The sequence below is a fragment of the Macaca fascicularis genome, chromosome 11 (genome assembly GCF_037993035.2).
Source record: "Macaca fascicularis isolate 582-1 chromosome 11, T2T-MFA8v1.1".
NCBI classification, from domain to species: Eukaryota; Metazoa; Chordata; class Mammalia; order Primates; family Cercopithecidae; genus Macaca; species Macaca fascicularis.
The window spans coordinates 50749763-50771820 of record NC_088385.1 but is presented as its reverse complement, the minus strand read 5'-3'; the positions used below and the strand labels follow the sequence as shown (position 1 = coordinate 50771820).

The 22058-nt window shown below is 36.1% G+C and overlaps 1 protein-coding gene across 5 annotated transcripts in view; it reads right to left on the bottom strand.

Annotated features, from left to right (window-relative positions):
- Window positions 1-22058, bottom strand: part of TMEM117 (transmembrane protein 117) — a 570487-nt gene that overhangs the window by 253415 nt on the left and 295014 nt on the right. For 3 of the 5 annotated variants that reach the window (XM_074006659.1, XM_005570622.4, XM_065524061.1), the window contains one exon: window positions 19294-19393. The exons of the other annotated variants lie outside the window; for them this stretch is intronic. In XM_074006659.1, coding sequence (XP_073862760.1) covers window positions 19294-19371 — 78 coding nt within the window. In that variant the 5' untranslated portion in view covers window positions 19372-19393. The remainder of the gene's footprint in view (window positions 1-19293; window positions 19394-22058) is intronic. 5 annotated transcript variants of the gene reach the window in all.

The following is a 22058-nucleotide window of genomic DNA, read 5'->3' as shown; positions in this document are numbered from 1 at the left end:
ACCAAGAAAATCCAAGCAGCCAGTTAATGGATATGCATTAGGTCAGAGCATGAAAGGCTAAGAGACAGGTTGAGTGACAGATGAGGGAGTAGTTTTACTGGAAAAGATCAGAGATGAGTTACTTTGTCCAACACCATTCAGCTCTGTCTGGGGAGGGAGAGAAAATGCACCCTGAGGGCATGGTTTCATGCAGAAGAGTATTGAGGAAGCTGAAACAGTGGGGCCAAGAAGTGGCACCTACCCCAAAGTTTGTATGAGGGCCTAAAGAAGGGACACTATGTCAACTGCTGTAGAAGGGAATAGGTATTTAAAGACTGGGGTAGACCACAAATTCTCTGTCCACACACAGTGCCCAAAGTTGCTGTGGTTCTCTTCTATGTCTCCAAAGATAAATCATCATCTTTATTTTGGGGGAGTTCTCTAGAATGTCCACGTTCTCTGGGGCTCCATATGGCATCTCATTCTTTAAACTCACTTTAATGTTTCAAATAAAAGGCATATTCTGATGATTCCCAGATGACTGCATAAAGTCCAATTTATTTTCCATATCTGACTGCTGACTGTATTCCTCTACCTTGATGTTCCATAGACGCCTCAACCAACATATACATCTGACCTCACTACCTCTCCCACCACATAATTCTCACCTTCCTGAATTATGGATTTTTGTGATCAGTGTCAACTTGTCACTTGGTACACCTATCCATGTAATAAAAATTAATTAATGAATTTGCCACTATCATAAACCAAGAATAGGGAATAAGTATAATAGGACAACCAACTGAAATACTGAAATAAAATGATAATATGGTAATAATAATAGATAACATGTAGTAAGTGCTTCCTACATGCCAGGCATCTTCTAAGTGCTCTGCCCGCATTAATTCATGTAATCTATATGCTTACTAAATGATAATTACTAAGAACTGTGCTAGGGTATGTCACACACACATATGCATTTACAAATGGCATATATAAATTCCATTCATTTAATTAGCAGAACTCCTATAAGGGAGCATTAGTCTCTCACTTTCCTTTTAAGGAAATAGGGGCAACAAAATCAATAGAAATAGCTAGCATTTATGAGAGCCTATCATGACATAAGTTCCATGTTAAGTGACTTACAAGGATGTAGGTATCAGTTCACTTTACCAATAAGGAAATTAAGACCCAGGTCATGTAATTAGTAAGTACCAGGATTGAGCTTTAAACCCAACTGTAGCCAAATTCAACTTTCTTTCCACTATTAAACACAATTATAGTCACAAACCTCCAGGGATTAATTTGTATTTATGTTAACTATTGAGTAAAGAGAAATATGTATTTTGATGTCAAATAAATGAGGTGTTACTCAATATCCCTGAAAATCCTATTGCCCAGTGCTCATTGCACTTCATGAGTATAGCCAATTAGTGACTGTGTAACCTTGACTCAAAATGCCTCTACTTCCTCAGCTATAAAATAGAAATAATCATAATACACCTAATAACATTTGGCTCTAAATAAATCAATAGGTTTAAAACATTTAGAACAGGCTCTAGCACATGGATTCAAATTTTGTATATTACTATTGTAGTTACTATGGCAGCTACAATAATTAATTTCAAATCACCAACACGGATCAAGGCATTGATAGGGTAATTTCTTTTTTCATAAACAGGATCTCACTATGTTGCCCAAGCTGGAGTACAGTGGAACAACCATAGCTCACAGCAGCCTCAAACTCCTAGGCACAAGTGATCCTCTCACCTCAGCCTCCCTAGTAGCTAGGACTACAGGCATGCCCCACAGAGCCCAGCTAGTTTTTAATTTTTTTGTAGAGACAGTGTCTTGCTATGTTGCGAGGCTGGTTTCAAACTCCTGGCTTCAAGCAATCCTCCCACCTCAGCCTCCCAAAGTGATGGAATCACAGGTGTGAGTTATCACACCCAGTTAATTTTTTAAATGGTATAAGGAAATTCAACATTATTCAATAGTTATATTCCTGAAAAATTATATACAAATCAAAATTTTAATAAAGTAAATAGCATTCTTGCAGAAAATAAGCTTCACTGGTGGATCGCACTGCACTGTAGTAATTTCCTTTCGTCACTTATCTTTTAAAATGGAAAAGTGGAGAAATATGGATATTTATATATTAACTTTTCTGTGAGTTATACAAGTATGTGTATATATATACATGTATGTGTACGTAATTTACTTAATGCATGAACAAAATAATTTAGATGCTCAATATAACATCACTGAATTGCCTTGGTGATCTAAAAGGGCTAATGCAGCTTACAAATACATGAGCCTTTCTCTGTGGATTGGACATCCACACATTCTCAGTACTTATTTTTATCCTTGGAATACCTTCAGGGAATGTCATGTTGCTTTCCAGGGTAGTAGCAGGGTCCTGCTAATTTACAATCTGCCACTTCTCTCTGAGCCTTCCTTTGGCCAGGGTCTTTGTGCTTTCATCCACTCTCTGATTTGAAACTAGGAACCTGGGTGGAGATGAGCATTATCCTAAATTGCCTACATTTGTTCCTGTGCCTTCTCTGTCATTTCCACACCAACACTTTGTTTCTCACCGGGCATCTGGTAGCTTAGATCATTTATTAAAATCATTTTTTAGTAGTATCAAGAACCATCTGAATTAAGTTCATTCTGCTGGTGTTTTCAACAAAGTTACAAAGTAATTAATAATTTTATCAGCATTTTAACTTTTAATGGCATGTTTACAGAGGAACCATAAATATACTAATGTTTAGCGAATCAGTGCTAATTCACAGGCACACAGAAATTATATGACCCACAGTTTGACACCAAATCTTGTGATTATCTGGCTGCACATTATTATCATGAATTTCAAGCATGAATAAGCAAAGCCTTCATTAGAAATTATGGACCCACTGTTTAGGAAAAAAAAAATGCTAACATCAAAAGTGAGGCTGGCATTTGGTAAGCTTTCAAAAGCACAGCTCTGCAATTGTTTCAGCTTGATTAACCATTCACACCTTCGCATTTGTTTTAGAAAACTAAACCATCTGCAGTTTTTGGTTAAAAAAAAAAAGTCTTTAAAGAGTAAATAATACTATTGGACACTGCAATCTGTTTTGCCTGTAGGTAAATAGAATGAGAGCTGGCAAATAATGTTTTTTCAAAGGAAAGGAAATACTAAGAAGGCAGAGATTTTAAGGCAGTAACAGCCATTCCATCTGAAGAACACTTTCAAACTCAGCCTTCCACTTCCCACGGTTGCAACACTTGGTGATTAAGGATTGCTATTCATCATTTCTGCTGCTGAAATATTATCCCAGAACCAATACAATTACCTACCCATAAAATATTTTCCATTTGCCACCCCCATCTCCTATCAGCCCGGTACCACAGAAATTCTCTGCAGATTTCTTCCTCCCAGCACCAGACATCAAACATGCATCACCCCAGTCTCTGAGGTTGCTGGCATCTTGTATTCTGCAACCCTTGCTCCTCCTCACCTTTATTCTCTACTTGCACATTAGCTACAATCTGCCAGCCAGCTGTACCACAGCAAAGATGCCAAAGACCAGGGCAGACACTGATGGCTACTGACAACATGGTCAATAATCACTTTCCTATTGTGTAAAATCTTTGTAATTGACATTTTCAGGGCTGCTATTTTTTTAAAAAGTTCCCAAAATGCAATTTAATTTTTGCAATAATATTTCTAGAGTTTGTTATTTTCCAACTGTACTAAAACACCCTAGACCCAACATTTAAACCTCAACAATATATGATTAAATTTTTTAAGATGCCATGGCAACCAAAGATTAAATTTGAATTTGAATAATAGAACTCAGACTCCCTTAAAAATTGTCTCTCAGCTGAAAAGAATACTAATATAATTTTGTGTGGAGTCTTGTCAAGTGCTTTCAAGAAATGTCAAACTATATTTTTAGACATGGAGTTTGCTTAATCCCATAAGACACTATCTTGCCTTTATGTTGACAAATGAACAGGACTGAAATATCAGGGATCTGAGCTTGTGTCAGGATCCACTTCACATCAAAAGTTGTTGTTCTTGAGCAGTTGTTTTGTCAAAACTTTTGAATTAAAATCTGCACTTACCTTTATGATTCCCCTGAGCTTACTACTGAATTCTTTTGTTGTCACACCTGAATTGACTCCAAGCTTTACTTTTATAAACAAGTCAATGAAATGTTGTGGAAACATAACGCAGAGGAGAGGTCCTGATAATTGTCACTGACTAGGAAAATACCACCTTTACTCAGCTGCTTCCCAAATTTGCTTCCTGAATTACATATCTGGCCCAAACTCCCTTTCCTTCATGTTTTTCTGCATATAATCCATTTTAGAGAATATAGCATTCATACTTTAATAAAATCTGCTTCTTTGACTCTACTAAAACAAGCAGGACTAAAAAGATATGCAAGAAAACTATTTGGATGAGTATCTAAATTTTGCCTTAAATACTCATAGACTTTAGAACTCAGAACTCATCAGGATGGAAAATTATGAGACAAAGTTTTACAGCAAAGCTCAAATTATCTACTTTGAGTCAAGATTATATTTTAAACTTTTGCATTTCTCAATACTTCTTTTTAGTCACTTATTTTAATAAATGGGACTATGATTTGCCTGCTCAAGACTGTCTTACCATCTTTTGAAAAGTATACCTAACATATAAGCATTCCTTAGAGAACATAAACTTTTTATGGTGTGTTTTCATCACGTAATTCATATAATTCATTTTAATTTCTATAAACAGAGAAAATTGTAAAATGACATAACACTAACATCAGGTATATTTATAATTCAGAGTGACCTATTTACAACTGACCTCATTATTTTTTTTAAAAAGGTTGCTATGTAAAATAGTGATTATACAGTCTTAGTATCAGTTCCTGTTTGGCTAAGCTTTGGAAATGACACTAAAGCAACAATAAAAGATGTTAAAATTAGTAAAAAGTCTTCATTCAGAAAATCCAAATTGAGCACGATATTTTAAGATGTTCTAATGTATGAAACACTGTAATTTTTTTAAATTAAGTAACACTAACAATATTAGCAGTCATAATTTCACATGCTTTATCTTTTATCTTACAGCAGTTCACAGTCATATCTTCTAAGTAATAATTACTAAAAGTAATCCACCCCCTGAGCAAATGACAACAATACCTACTAATGTTTAATAAGAAGTAAAGAATCAAATTAAAGCACATGAAGAATTGGGGGAGCAGGTCATTTGCTGGTGGGCAGTTAAATCAGAAGAACGTTTATGTAGATGATACTTTCTTGCAATAGGCAAAATTATAAAAGGATTGTTCTTCATATTACAAACTGAAAGCGGGGGCTGGCAGTGCTTGTCCTGATAACTAGAGAGGGGAAAACTTAAATATGATCTGAGGGCCGGGCGCGGTGGCTCAAGCCTGTAATCCCAGCACTTTGGGAGGCCGAGACGGGCGGATCACGAGGTCAGGAGATCGAGACCATCCTGGCTAACACGGTGAAACCCCGTCTCTACTAAAAAAAATACAAAAAAAAAAAAACTAGCCGGGCGCGGTGGCGGGCGCGGTGGCGGGCGCCTGTAGTCCCAGCTACTCGGGAGGCTGAGGCAGGAGAATGGCGTGAACCCGGGAGGCGGAGCTTGCAGTGAGCTGAGATCTGGCCACTGCACTCCAGCCTGGGCGACAGAGCGAGACTCCGTCTCAAAAAAAAAAAAAAAAAAAAAAAAAAAAAAATATGATCTGAGCCAAAGCCTGGGCATAGTAACATCTGTCAGCTTTTCCATCAAGGATGGTAGAATCTAGCCTTGGGAAAAGGGGAATTCACTGTGAGCTCAAAAAGAACCCAGAGTCAAAGTTGCTCTCTAAGTATCCCACAGTAAGTTCTAGACTTCACTCTGGAGGCTAGGTAACATTTATTGAGCACTTATATTGCCTTGTGCCAATGCATGGGCCCTTGGGGTGCTGCAACCCAAAAAGAAAGCCAACCCTCTTCATATCCATCTTACCCTCGTGCCTGCTTGTTGTATAGTCTTCCAGCACCAAAAGATTCTTCCTCTTGGTTTCTCTTCAACCTTAATATCTGATGAGTATGACCCTATTAATATCTGATTTTGACATAGAATATGTCAAAATGTTCCCATGCCAAACTTCCTGGAATCACCTTAGAGAAACAGTCCCCACATTTTTCTGCATTTTAGAATCTCTAGGAATCTCTTGAACATTCCAACAACCCAGGCCACATGCAGACAAGTTAAACCATTATCCTCGAGTGAGACACAGGCATCAGTAGTCTCTGAAACTTCCCAGGTGATTCCAGTATGCAGACAAGTTTGGCAATCATAGCCTTATGAAATTCAGGTAAAAACTGATTACAGCACCCAACTAAACAATAAGCTCTGTTCCCTAAATCTATATATAAACTGCTTAAGAGATTTATACATGCTGACAACTTAATGATATTTGTATTCATTTAAGATTTCCACAATGCATATTCATTAAGTACCCATCTGCACACAATTTCCTGATGACAAACTAATGCTAGTAAGTGAGTCAATAAATACAGCATGAGCTTGAGGTCTCTCTGCATCCATGCTGGTATGGGCTAACCTGACCACTATAACAAGAATTTAATTAACACTTCAGTAAGTGTTATTATGAAAATGCTTTTTGCCTACTTGAGCCTTAAATGTTTGGGTGGAATTAGTGCTAAGCAGTACAAGGATTCCGGTTGTTCTTACCAGCTATGATTAACATGCAGAGAGTCCTTGTCTCCCCTAAATTTTAGTGGACAGAACAGGGAGAACCAACCTTTTACAGGATGGGTAAGTTTCAGGGTGTGATAGAGACATAACAAAATGGCACCTGCCCCAAACTCATGCCCTGTGCTGTGCTGTTCTTGCAATATTCATGTCATAGTCAGTTTCCAGATTAATGTACCCTGTTTTAAAAGCACAAAACAGGACTCCTTGTCAGATGACCAAGGGGCAGAATTTCTGCTGAAATTATATCCTACTTTGCATTAGTGATATTTTTGTTTAAAACGGAATTTTAATGCTTCTTTACAAGAAACAAGATCTCTGGTTCAACGCAGCTCCCCTCAACTCCTCACAGGCTCTTTTCCCTCATACCAGATGTTTCACACTTTTACTAGATCAGCCTGGCCTTGATGGTATTTGAATTTGCAATGCTGGTATTTATTATTTATGCAAGTTTAACAGAGAAAGCCACTGTCAGTCATTAAAACCTCACCACAAACTGATGACTTAAGCTACTGAAACATGGTTGGTAAGATCTCAACAGACCAAAAGGCATTGCAGGACAAATTCTACACAGCATGACCATTTGCCAAACCAGCAAGTCTATGGAGGGACTGGCTGGAACAAGACTATTGAGAGATTAATAAGAGCAAGTTAACTTCAAATGCAATGGTACTTTGAGTCAATTTTTGTCATATTTAATACAGTCTAATGTTTACTCCTTACTAATTTGTTATGACTTTACATGTGTTTCATATATATTTATTAAGTGAATAGATTCATGAGGAAATAAGAGAGACCCTCAATGGAGTTTTGGAATACTAAAGGCCTGTAATTTTGCAACATCAGAATTTGATAAAATATTATAAAACTATGTATACAAACACCTTATTTCATGAGTTTTGTTATCTCAAAATGTTTGTTGCAAAAAGGTGACTGAATGGAGACAAAAAGATGATTATCTTAGGAAATATTTGGACAAAAATAGTAGCAAAAATAAATTTGGATTATTCCTCATTTAGTTGAATAAGCTCTGCACTTCACAAATCCCTTGACACCAGAGAAAACCTTTTCTCAAAGATATTATGGTCTACAGAGATAGTCAACTGAAGGGATCACCAATTTTAGAAAGATAGCAATGGCATAACCATAGAGACTTGTAAGGCTAAGAAAGTAAAGTATGCAAAAGTACCAGGAATAATTATTCTGCTAATTTTTTTAAAAAAATCATATAATCAAAACAAGGGGTTAGATATATAGCATATTGTTTGGGGGGAAAACTGGTTCACTTCGCTAATTTTTTATTTAAGTAAAATAAAATGCCTTCATATTTTTTCAAATCTGCAATTTAGATTTGCCAAAAATCTTCCTTCAAATTGATTGTTCATTCACATTGAAAATGCCAAAGAAATTAGGATAATTACGACATAAGAAAAAAAGCACTTGGGTTTTGTAAATTATTAGGTTTCATTTTTCTTCAATAGCTACAGGTTCATAGTATTTTTATGATGTATTTTAAAACCTTTACAAGAGGTGCTATTCTTTCAATGAAAACAGATGGCTTCTCTCTAGGTTTTCTGTTTCAGCTCACTCACTTGACTCATAGGCATTACTTCTCATATATCCTCTGGTCAGTAGTCAAGAACAATTTGGAATTCTTAATGTGGCCTATGTAGTGTCCTATTTTCTTTTTGTGAGTCCTTCTCTATAGCATTTAAGAAACTGTTGATGTGGACTTTATCTTCTGTTTTAACTGATATCTTTGGAAATGGCAGAGATATTTATTTGATCTTACACCTAACTGGTAATTTCTACTGCTGTTGCATGCTTAATTGACTCCTTATGCAATATCATGTTCCAAAAGCTACTTAAGATGTTTCACTGAGCAATTTGGTAGACTAGTGAAGGATTGTGGAGGCAGGTCCAGGTCTAAGATAAAGCTTAATATATTTTGTCAGCCAGGGAAAAAAGAAGTTATTTATTTCCTAATCAGCTTTCAGATATATAAGAGAAGAATATATCCCAAACATAGTTTTAGGAAAACTCTTACTTAACCATTTCTTATCAAATATTATATTCCCTGTGTTCACTCAAATACTTTAATCTCTTAAAACATAATGGAGCTTTTATGAAGGAACAACAATAAAGTATAAATACAAGGTACTTCACTGCTATAAATCTCTTTCTGATGTTTAACTAAATATGGTTAAAACACATTTAACTAAAAACGTAGCATACCTATGAATATAAAAAACTTCACTGCTCTAAAAACCCGTGGAGCAAACAGCTAAAGAACAGCAATTTCATACAAACACTTAGCACTTAAGTAACCAGGAATTGCAATATCTGTCTTAAAACAATAATAAGATAAAACTTATTCATTTACTTTCTTCTCATTCCAGAAATAAGATGCTTTCCACCATCTTTATCAAAAGGGAATAGAAATATAGGAATTTAAGAATTTTCTAAAGTTTTAAAGCAACAGTTTGGCTGAGACATGATGGTTATATCATTTCATGCCTAAAAAGATACTCACTTTCCCCATCTGATGACAAAATTCAACAAATTGACATGTAAGCAGAAAAAAAATTGAACCAAAATCTATGTCTATATGCCATATTGGATTAAGATCTACTATAAAATATTTGCAAGAAAATTATTCAGTTTGTCAGAATACTATAGTATGTGAAAGCAATAAAAACTTTGGAACCAGACTGCCTGGGTTATATTCCAAGTTCTGCCATTCATGCTGCTGCTATCTGTGTGACCTTGGGCAAGGGCAACACTTAACCTCTCTAAGCTTCAGTGTCTCTACCTGTTTCAAGGTTTTTATGGATGGAAAATCAGTATGTATCTGATATAAAGTTAATGATACAATAAAATGAGTACTCATTAATATTAGCTGAGATTAGAACTTGAAATATGAAGCTATGTGCTTCTTTTGTAGTACTTCTGGAATTAGTTGAATGACACCTCTGATCATTTCTTTTGCCTTTACCCTGATCATTTCTTTTACCTTTAGTTAGCACCTCCTGCAAGCCCAGCATGATTCTAAAATATGTATGTGTGTGTGTATATGCACTATTCTAAAGTATATATAACATATTTATATAAATATAATATTATATTTATATATAAACATTATTCTAAATATGTGTATTTAGAATAGTTCTTGGCCCACAGGAGGCACTAAATAAAGGTGAAAGAAATGTTAAGGGAGCCATCCAACTCCTTCTAAACGTACTACAAAAAAGCACACAGCTTCTTTTTTCAAGCTCTAATATGAGCCTATATTAACAGCCAGCACTCATTTCATTATATCATTGACTTTCAAAGAGGAAAAAAATCAAGTATTAATGCTTCCTGGGCTTTATTCAAACTTCTTCAGGTAAGTGGTGGATAAATAGTGCTTTAAAAGATGTGGAACTTTATGTTAGAAAAATCATAAAGATTATGTGGACAAAGGAGGCACCCACCTAGAGGAAGTATAAACTAAGTAACAGAAATAAAGTATAATGGAATTGGAAGAAGCTGAAACTAAGTTGGAGATGAAAAAGATGAAAAATGAGCATCCCCTGTCTCTGGTGGGAATGTCTTTCTGTAAGAGATGTCCTCAGTTTTTTCATATCTTAATGTAGTTCAATTCAATACCTAGGTGAATTTTCCTAGGTGTCTTTCATATTCTTAGTGAATATGAATATAACATTTATATTCCATAAATTTTTAATAAATACAAATTGCATACAATATACCTATCATATACTATGGAATTATTTGATACTTTGATAGGCATTGACATTAGGAGACTTACAGTGAAAGCCAGAATTTGTGCCTCTATTCTTAAATATCTATACATTATAGTACAATCTTTTTTACCCAGAAATCGTTTTTTATTCTATTTGTATTTTTATTTTTTTAATTCCAAAAGTCCTGAAAATTAAAAGACTCTTGATCATCACTTATGATGCTATCTGAACACAGGAAGTTAGACTCTCCTGCTTTATTAAATTTTTGGTGGGAACTTATTATTTTGAAGGAACATGAAACACAGAGCTAAAATATTTATAGAGACATTAAAATATTTATACATGCAAAAGCAAAATGACCACATTTACTTCCCTCTAAACTTCCTAATGAGCAAAAAGGAAATGTAAAAAATAATTTCCCTTTTATGCTCTTTGCTTCAATCAAATGACCAAACAAACTGATTTTTTTTTTTTTGGCAAGTATGGATGCCATTAAATCTGCTGTCCTTGGGTTTTGTCTGTGTGATGGTCCATGTTGGTGCCCCACTCACATCCTCTTGACCTACTGGAGCACTCCATTCCCCAAGAGCACAGGCCCAAGAGATCTGGCTGAGGGCAGACTTTATGTGACACTATATAACTGTAACTTTGCTTGCCTCCTTCTCTTTCTCTCTCCTGTTTCTCTTATCTCTTACAGATTCCCCAAGAGTACATCCTCTTTAAATCTTGTGCCCCTAAATCCCTGATGCATGCTTTTTTTTCTCAGAGAACCTCACATAACATGAAATCTTTATAGAAAGATAGTGTATTAATTAAACGCTTGATCCAGTTTGCATTTTCACTGTATAAGTAATGAAATGGAACATACCATTTCTTTCATATCAAATGTATCAAACATGAGGTTAACTAATCAGGGGTAAGTTGAGGTCAAAATGATTCCAATGAACAGGCGGAGAAAGACAGCAAAAGAGAAAGACCCAGAGGAATGTTCGGCTCTTAGGTCCAGCTCCCATGGCTAAATATCTGGTTTGCACCCTTCCATTTCTCATATACATGTGTTTAATAAGTTTGCTCACTCTGGCCTTCTATTCCAAGTTTCGTTTAAATTTTTTTTCTATTATGAAGTTCAATAAAGCTGTTATTGCTACTTTATTTCAAGTGCTAAATCAAATTCAATTATGCTTTTTATTCCATCATTTTGAAACATCAGTAGAAGAGAAATAATTAGAAAATTGGCACTGATTATAATACGAATTGTCAAACTCAATTCCAGACAGAATAACAAGCTGGATGTTGGTTATATTCCAGGTTATTGTTCATTCACACACTCAGTGTTTGCGAAATAGTCCACAAAATAGTGACATGTATAAACCAGAAAATTTTGAGCTAAACTATTTTTAACTTGATAAAATGAAAATAACACAAACAGTTAAACTCCTTTCCTAAATAAGTGTGCAATAAGCATAAAATGACAATTAAAATTTGCCACATTTTAGGTTGTATGTTTATATAATTATAAATTTTATTTCATATTATCTATATTTAAACTAGAAGGAATACGTTACGCTCAAACACTGCAGAAATATTTCCTCCCTCTATTCTGTTCTAGATTTGTAAATAAATATTAACCCTTGATGTAATGGTATTGCTCTCAAGTATATAACACTCTTTAACTCTCCCGGTCTACTGAAATTTAACCAATTTTCTGTCTTATGTAGTAATCTCTCCTTGTTCACATGACTCAAGAGACATATCTCAACATAGCTTCTTTCTATCCCAGACCTGGGAGGAACACAGTGCCACTGAGAGCAGTAATGACCATTCAAAGAATGCACTGGCAGGATCTGCAGAGCTCAATCTTTTCTTTATACTCTTTGCCACTTATACTCAAGAATGACATCACCATTTTGGGAGAATAACACTGACAATTCATCACTTCCATTCAAGAGTGTTCACAAGCATGTGTCCTTGTGGTTCTGGAAACAAATTTAGTATGAAAAAGTGCATAGCCTGGTTGAGGCAGGGTAGGGAGAGGAGCAAAGCAGGGTTAATATATATGATACCCTGAACAATATAGCTGACCACCTTCCACCTTGCTAGGATTCTAGAATGCTCATTTTACAATAATAAGTCACAAAACTGAACTAGAAAAAAAGAAATGAAACTGTGCTTATGTGCTGTTATGATCTATCTATTTATTCTTTAAATAAATACTTCTTGAGCACCTATTTTATGCCTGGTTCTGTGTTCGGTGTTAACTATTATAAACAGTCTTTTGAAGTAAATATAAAAGCAGCATAAATACTAATTATAAAATCTCTGAAAAAATACAAAATGTATGAAAAATAAGAAAGCAAAATTTGTCACTCAAATATTTAAACAGATATTGTAGTACTTATACATAATATAGGCACAGTTAAAATAGAAGGGTAAAATATATTTCTAAAAAAACACCTATTTTCCTAAAATCATATCCTTGCTAGATCCTCAATAGAGAGAAATAATTAAGCAACAGTTACAACTTATTTCTTACTATATTCCAACTACAAAGGCTATGTTTTATTAATCCAAAAGCATTTTTAATGGTTAAGCTTGTCTGGCTCTAATGAAATTCCAAGTTTCAAGAGGAAAAAAAGTCTGTTAAAACCACAAATAATTTTATAAACAGATGGTCACTATAAATGCCTTAAATAAAAGTAAAGCCAGTTACTGAAGCTTGTGTAATGGAACAGAACAGAGCCCTCAGAAATAATATCACACATCTACAACCATCTGATCTTTGAACAAACTCGACAAAAACAAGAAATGGGGAAAGGATTCCCTATTTAATAAATGGTGCTGGGAAAACTGGCTAGCCATAGTAGAAAGCTGAAACTGGATCCCTTCCTTACATCTTATGCAAAAATTAATTCAAGATGGATTAGAGACTTAAATGTCAGGCTTAATACCATAAAAACCCTAGAAGAAGAAGGCAATATCATTCAGGACATAGGCATGGGCAAGGATGTCATGTCTAAAGCACCAAAAGCAATGGCAACAAAAGCCAAAATTGATAAACGGAATCTAATTAAACTAAAGAGCTTCTGCACAGCAAAAGAAACTACCATCAGAGTGAACAGGCAACCTACAGAATGGGAGAAAATTTCTGCAATCTACTCATCTGACAAAGGGCTAATATCCAGAACCTACAAAGAACTCAAACAAATTTACAAGAAAAAAACAAACAACCCCATCCAAAAGTGGGCAAAGGATATGAACAGACATTTCTCAAAAGAAGACATTCATACAGCCAACAGACACATGAAAAAATGCTCATCATCACTGGCCATCAGAGAAATGCAAATCAAAACCACAATGAGATAACATCTCACACCAGTTAGGATGGTGATCATTAAAGTCAGGAAACAACAGATGCTGGAGAAGATGTGGAGAAATAGGAACACTTTTATACTGTTGGTGGGACTGTAATCTAGTTCAATCATTGTGGAAGACAGTGTAGCAATTCCCCAGGGATGTAGAACTAGAAACACCTTTTGACCCAGCCATCCCATTACTGGGTATATACCCAAAGGATTATAAATTATGCTGCTATAAAGACACATGCACACATATGTTTATTGCGCCACTATTCACAATAGCAAAGACTTGGAATCAACCCAAATGTCCATCAATGGCAGACTGGATTAAGAATATGTGGCACATATACACCATGGAATACTATGCAGTGATAAAAAAGGATGAGTTCATGTCCTTTGTAGGGACATGGATGAAGCTGGAAACCATCATTCTCAGCAAACTATCACAAGAAAAGAAAACCAAACACCGCATGTTCTCACTCATAGGTGGGAACTGAACAATGAGAGCACTTGGACACAGGAAGGGGAACATCACACACCAGGGCCTGTTGTGGGGTGTGGGGAGTGGGGAGGGATAGCATTAGGAGATATACCTAACGTAAATGACGTGTTAATGGGTGCAGCACACCAACATGCCACATGTATACATATGTAACAAACCTGCACATTGTGCACATGTACCCTAGAACATAAAGCATAATTTTAAAAAAAAGAAAACACCACATAAAAATTGTAGAATGCCATCAAAACAGTAACTAGAGAGAAATGTATTGTTTCAAATTCACATACCATATTTGTGTCAAATTTAAGATGTCAAAAGTTATAAGATACACCATTGTTTTATGGCCACTAAGAAATAAAAGTGCTGCTGATTAAATAAGAAAATTAATAAATAAATAAAAGGAAAGCCAACTGGCAAACAACTAAATTTATTTTTTCCTATTTTATGTGTCTACGACATTCATGGTAAAGCCTTTGCTAGTAGTGGCACAGATATATAAATTCCAATAGATAATCCTAGCGCTAATATGTTAAAGCCAAGCAAAGCCTTGTGACTATTAGGAGTTGATATACACAGTATATGGTTTTCGGGATGAAGGATGCTTTATGATGACTTCAATGTTCAGTGTTGGCTAACAGAATTGTCTCTCTTTTTTTTTTTTTTTTCTTGAGACAGAGTCTTGCTCTCTTGCCCAGGCTGGAGTGCAGTTGCACAGTCTCCGCTCACTGCAACCTCCGCCTCCCACATTCAAGCCTTTCTGCTGCCTCAGCCTCCTAAGTAGCTGGGATTGCAGGCATGTGCCACCACACCTGACCAATTTTTGTATCTTTAGTAGAAACGGGGTTTCATCATGTTGGCCAGGCTGGTGAACTCCTGACCTCAAGTGATCCACCTGTCTCAGCCTTCCAAAGTGCTGGAATTACAGGTGTGAGCCACTGCGCCAGGCCCAGAATTGTCTTCTTAGGTCATGGCTCAGTTTTATCTTATCTGTACACCTCACCCCAATAAGAACCTCAAACCTAGAGTCTGATTCCCTGATTCTATTGTGAGTCATACCATTTACTGCTGTAAGATGGAAGCAACTAGGACAGGATGTACCAGGGGCTAGAACAGGGGATTATTAGGTATAGGTCAGCATAAAGTGCTTCTTCTCTCTGGTATTAAGGGCAGAAGCAAGTGCCATCATGATGTCCTCGGAATCCCCTGCCACTTTAGACTTCATCAGAAGCTGAAGCAGCAATGGCAAAACTGGGGCAATGTGATATGGAACTGGCCGACTCTCCTCCAGCTTCTGACTTAATGGCACAGTGCATGGGCACATAGGTGGATACCTGGAAACGGTGTCTCATGAGACACCCCCTGTTGTTTTATTTACATCTTCATGACAGAGCTTTTCTCTGCTCCTGCCCATAGCAAAGACCCAGCTCAATGCAGATTACATCACTCAGCACTTTACGTATTTCTTACATATTAACTTATTTTAAAAACCTATTTGACAAAAGAATTAGCACCCTTAATCTTAACATACATCTCTTGTCCTCTGCATGGGGAGTACCACAGAGCCAGGAAAAGTCAGAACTGCCTAGGAAATTGGACCCAATAGAGCTTGAAGCTCTGTAATGTGAGGGCCAAAGACACTTCTCATATTGGTTGACACCATCCTTATCTTTGGATCACATCAATACTGATATGCCTTTTAAAACTATGAAAAAGCTTTGAATTCTTTCCATAAAAGAAAAATCCTCCATTTCAGAAATATATAAAAGACACACTTTGATTGTTAACTTAAATAGCTGCTTTTCCGTGATAGTCACTCTCATCATTGATATTCATTTCATGATGAGAATTCTATAGACAGACAAAGGTCAAGGCTACCTTAAACTTCTCTCATGAGGGAAAATATTATTTTTTAAATGTTATCAATATACTCATATGTAGACATATAAATATTTATACAGAAACTCACTGCCCAGTCAGTGAATAGAAATGGGAATAGAAATGATGTGCTTTGGGAATCCTCCTTGTGTGACTGTATTTTAAAATCAGGAGCGCTTGGTATTTTCTTTGCTATTTCTATCCCTGTGTCTAATGGGGAAAGGTCAATGTTTCATATAACATAGCATAAAGAGACTTTGGATTCTCTTCCAGTTTACAGAAAGGCCCCACGTGGTTAGATGACTTAAGATCACATTGTGGGGTTCAACCTAGAATACCGTTTGCTTGACTCTCAATCCAGTCTCAGTTTTGTAATGTAGCAGTAATCTTTTATATAGAAAACAGTGAAGTTATCAGTTTAGCCACTAGAAATATAAGGCATTAAAATAGTAAAATTAGAAGAAACTATGAAGGTCAGCCAGATCTTGGAAGGAGACAAATATCACAGGCTGAACTGTGGAATTATTTGTACTCCCCTTAGCCAGATGAGAGGAGCAGGCAAGTGCAGAGTAGAAATCCACCCAGGAAGGGTTAAAGGTCTTTGGTCAAAACTCTACCATGCATTTTCCTCCTAAGGCTGCTGTAGCAATTGGACCCCTCCTTAAGGTTAAAAAAAGAAAAAGTGCTAATTTAAAAAACATTAATAATGAACCAATAAATAGAGGCAGAGCTGTTTATGGTATAGAAAGAAATGGCTGGGGAGGAATTGGATAGAATTGGGTTATAAACAAACAATGTTGTCATAGTAGAAAAGAAAATGATTTATGTAATAAATGGCTGGCATGAGCCTGCAAACTCCAGAGTGAGCTTCTAGGTCCTGCTGGTTCATTGTTTTTCCTCTAACTTTTGTCAGGTTCACTCTGAGACAACAGTCAGGAAGCAATGTACCGTATCATCTTAGTCTACTGAAGCATTGGCGATTGAAAGAAACTCTAGACACTCTGGACCCCAGGCCTGGTATAAAGTGGGCTGCTCCCACTTATGGGGCTCAGGAAGTCTAGGCATCCTGAATCTTGGATCAATGACTTGCCCTTGCCATCACCTCAAAGGACTGAGCCAAGCTAAAGAGATGAAGGGCCCCGCAATGTGCACAATGAAGTGCTTCTGTCTACCTCATACTTTAGCATTTTAAGTCACATCACAGGGCCACACATTTAAGCTTTACAGAAAATATGTAACACAGGAAGGAACTGTTAACCCTATTTGATAAATCTGCAGACTGAGCCTTAGAGAACTGTTTATTACTTGTGGAAGGTCGAACCATAGGTGGTCAGGTCAGATAATTCAAATTCCTGGACTCTTAATCTAGTTACCTTTTCCATCTTATTAAGCAGATTCGCCATAAAGTGGTGTTGAAATCACAATGCACAATTAATGTCGAAAAAAATTTTTAAACATCCCCTCAAATTTCAAGGAAATCACGTTTTTCAAAGTTTATGTATCTGCTCTTAAAAAGCTTCTTCCAATGGAAAAAAAGAAATTTTTATTTGAGACGGAGTCTCACTCTGTCCCCCAGGCTGGAGTGCGGTGGTGCGATCTCCGCTCACTGCAAGCTCCGCCTCCCGAGTTCACACCATTTTCCTGCCTCAGTCTCCCGAGTAGCTGGGACTACAGGCACCCGCCACCACGCCCGGCTAATTTTTTGTATTTTTAGTAGAGACGGGGTTTCACCGTGTTAGCCAGGATGGTCTCGATCTCCTGACCTCGTGATCCGCCTGCCTTGGCCTCCCAAAGTGCTGGGATTACAGGTGTGAGCCACCGCGCCCGGCCAGGAAAAAAGACATTCTTCACATGAGGCAGCCTGGTCTCAATGTCTAGCTTACTCTAATTGCTATTTCTAGAGATGACAAATCATTTTTCAAGTTCACATTTTAAAGTTAATGGAATAGGATCCATCTAGTAATCTGTTAACATTCTAAAAATCAACAGAGGTAGGTGGAGGCTCAAAAACAGGCCGTACAAGCCCTTTCGTGGTTACTTGATACTCTTCCTGGATGTTCTCAGTAGGAGCAGTTAAGCTACAACTGCTTCCTGATCCCAGAAAGCACCTGTTCCAGGTAAGAAGCAATCAATAGAAATGGCAGAAACTCTTTTGTTCCTACCTACAATATCTGGGACATATCTGCAGGGACATGTCCACAGCAAGACTTGTTTCGGTCAAGCATTATCTGCCGTCTGGTATATCTCCTCATTTTCAAGTGAATAGACTGACAAAGGTAATTAGAATCAACTGCATTTATGAATGATGTTAATGAAGTGCTCCATTTTTATGGGAGTTACACTCTTTGCATTTTGTGAGTCTCTCATAAATTTATAGAACCCAGAGCCTTCTAACAACATGCTATCTTTAAATTTTAACCCAATAATTAAAAACAGAAGATACTTTCTTCACAGATGAGCTCAGCAGAAGACATGTTTGTCTGTTTGTTCCAGGCTTTTAGTAACGAGGAGTAAGAAAATACAAAAGAGATTAAAAGAGAACTCAGAACTCAGTTACCATTATATTAGTAGCTTCAATGAGGAAAATAAATGTAGAAAACTATTTCTTAAATTGTTAAAAAAATATTTCATATGCTCTTCTGAGACAGGCCACAGACTACATTCCTTACCTGAAAATTGTACATGCCTTTTAAAAAAGCCAAAATTATTTAGACAAACAAAATTATTTATAATTTCACAGGGAGAATTTCTATTAATGTTATGACTGTATATGTTTATATGCTCAAACATACATGTGTGTTTAGAGAGAGAGAGAGAGATAGATAGACAGACAGACAGACAGATTCTGGTGGAGTGCCATTACTTATATTCTAATTGCATTGATTTTTCTCTGAGGTCCACAGATATTGGATATAATCTCTGGAATTATCTTTACTCATAAATTTGTTTCACTCAAAGAGAGGTAATTATTTTACTCTACACCATCAAAAGCAGTGTCTGTCCAACATTGTCAACATGTCTTCCGTTTGATGTTTGAAATGGGTGAAGTTAAAATTTTCTTACCATCCAAGCTGTGACAAAGTCCCCCATCCAGGTCCCTACTGCAGCTAATTTCATGAAACTTTCATTTCGGATGCCCATATAGTCTGTAATGATATATGCTCTGTGGAAACAAACACACAAGACATTGTCCGGACTCAGAGAGTCATACAGTTAAGGCTTTCTGGTTCAGCAACAGGCAAAGGGACTTTCCCCACTCTCAACAAGCTGTCTTGCTCTTGTCCCATCACATAGGCTTACAAATCTAGAAGTCTAAGAAGAGCTCTCGGGGTGTCTGGGTCACTTTCAGCTACACTTGAAGACTGAATGTGGCTCTACCAATTACCATGTGCATTTCATATTTGAGCTGTAAGACTAATGACAGCTTTTGAAAAATCAAACAGAAATACTCAGCAAAGGTATTTGTGCATGCTCTCTCAAGTATGAGTGGAGCAGAAACACTTCCTAAATTGGAGTAACTTGAAAGAGGAGAGAAGAGCTAACTTTCCTTCAGTTCCATCAAATCAGAACAATTGGAAAAATGCTGGGATTAGGCTTTAGATATAACATCATACCTGAATAATGTTTATAATAATATCAAGATTTAAGAAAAATTCTCATGCATAATAAAGCAGTATGAAATTTGATCCAAATATGTGTGATTTAAATTATTACTGAAATATAAATAAGAAAATATAATTATACTATTTGTTTTTTGTATAGCTAATTCCTATTTCCACTGATCATTAAATATTAGTATTAAGACTATGCTTACTCTTCATCAGGCATTTTCATTACTACTTTTTCATTTAATATTCAAGAAAACACTAATTATTATTTTTCTGATTTTGCAGTTTCTCTGAAAAAACTGGGACTCAGATCACATAACTTGCCCTATTCATGTAATATAACTAACGAATGGTAGCTAGGTGACAAATTTCTCTCTCCCCCTTTTAGTTTTTATTTTACTCTTAAGTTTTTTTTCACTTAACTATTTTTATCTTAAATTTTGCTCCTTTTCTTATACAAAATAATATCTGTATAATTTAGAGTATTGGTAAAACTTAATTCTTCTTATTTTTAAAATACATCCAATAGATAATGATTGTTCATTATTTATCTACTGAAATTATGAAGAGATATGTTTTTGAAGTCACTGAGAGGTAAACTATCTCTAGTTTTTTCTTTTCTGGAGTTATTTCAGATGGTTCTGTTATCCATGAAATAAATAGATATTTAACTAGTTTTATTTAACAACAAAAGCAAACTTAAAAATTCTTAACATAACTCTTTTTCAACAAACTTCATTCACCTACCTTGGAGAGTCTATTTTAAGGACTAAACCCAAAATTCTGGATCGCCAATTCCATGGATTTTCATAGTAGCCCAAAATTTATAGCTACCATAAATTGCATGCTTATAAGGTGCCAAAGATAGTTATTACCACTTTAAATACAGTGTATACATCAACTCTCACACTGGTACAATGAAATGTATTATTATTACCAATTCACAATACGAAATTGAGATTTACAGAGATTTTGCAACTTGCTTAAGGTCAAGCATCTGGTAAATGGACAGGATTTAAATCTAAATTTGACTGACTCACAAACCCAGAAATTTAACCACTAAGCAACACCTTCTTCTTATAAGTGTTAGTGAAGATATAAAACACAACGAATTTCTACTCTGTCCACAAGTAGCTTAGTAGATGATAAAAATTAAGACTTACTTCCCTTTAAGATAAATCATAATAAGCAGTCAAGAATAGTATGCAGAACCTTTAGCTCTCCAGAGCAACATTCAAATCTTGAGTTTCAATTCATGTTGAATTCACTAATCAAAGTAGCATCCACTTGAAAGCCCCCAAGTTATTCACTTGGACAACTTGGTGTAGCATAGCACCCTTCAGTACCACAATCACTGAACAGCTCTTGGTCAGTGAACTCAACGTTACTATAAAGGATTAGCTCTGGTAATTGCCCAGTTCTTTCAATGATACCTAATTTGAAGAACTTGTTCAATGCCCCACCTGTCCACTTTTCCAATTAGTTCTAGAATATCTTGGGGGTACTGTGGAAATTTTAGGGTATATTCCCTGTAATTGCATAGATGTGTATAAGAGAAGGTATCATTCTTTTATTTTAGTATCTAAAAATAGAGACAGGTGGCTGGATACACTCGCAACAGATCAACCATCCAGCCAAGAACTGAAAGAAAGAAAGAAAGAAAAAAAAAACTCCACCACACTCTGGGGCTTTTCAGAGGGAAAAAGGTGGGAGGAGGGAGAGGACTGGGAAAAATAACTAATGGGTACTACGCTTAATACTTGAGTGATGAAACAATCTGTACAACAAACCCCCATGACATGAGTTTATCTATATAGAAAAACTGCACATGTACTCCTGAACTTAAAAGTTTTTTTAAAATGCAAAAAAATGTCACAAATTTGGTATCATGGAGGTTACTGACAAAAGGAGTTTTAATGAAGTGGTGCTACTATACATGTGTATACAATCTGAATATATGTTAATCAAAAGTGTTCACACTGTTTAAATAATCAAAAAATTAAAATTGATGAGGCAAGGAAAACTAGAAAAATCAAGATACCAGATTAGAGAGAATTGTGGAAAATTAGAACTGTGGAGACATTAGCTGTATTTTCTCTGGGCATGCTTGCTGACTCTGCATGCAAGGAAAGAGGATGAGAACCTGGGTTTTGCCCTTTGCAATGGGTAGTCGCAGTGAGCTGAAGAGACAACGTTGGAAACTTAAGAAGCCAAGATCCT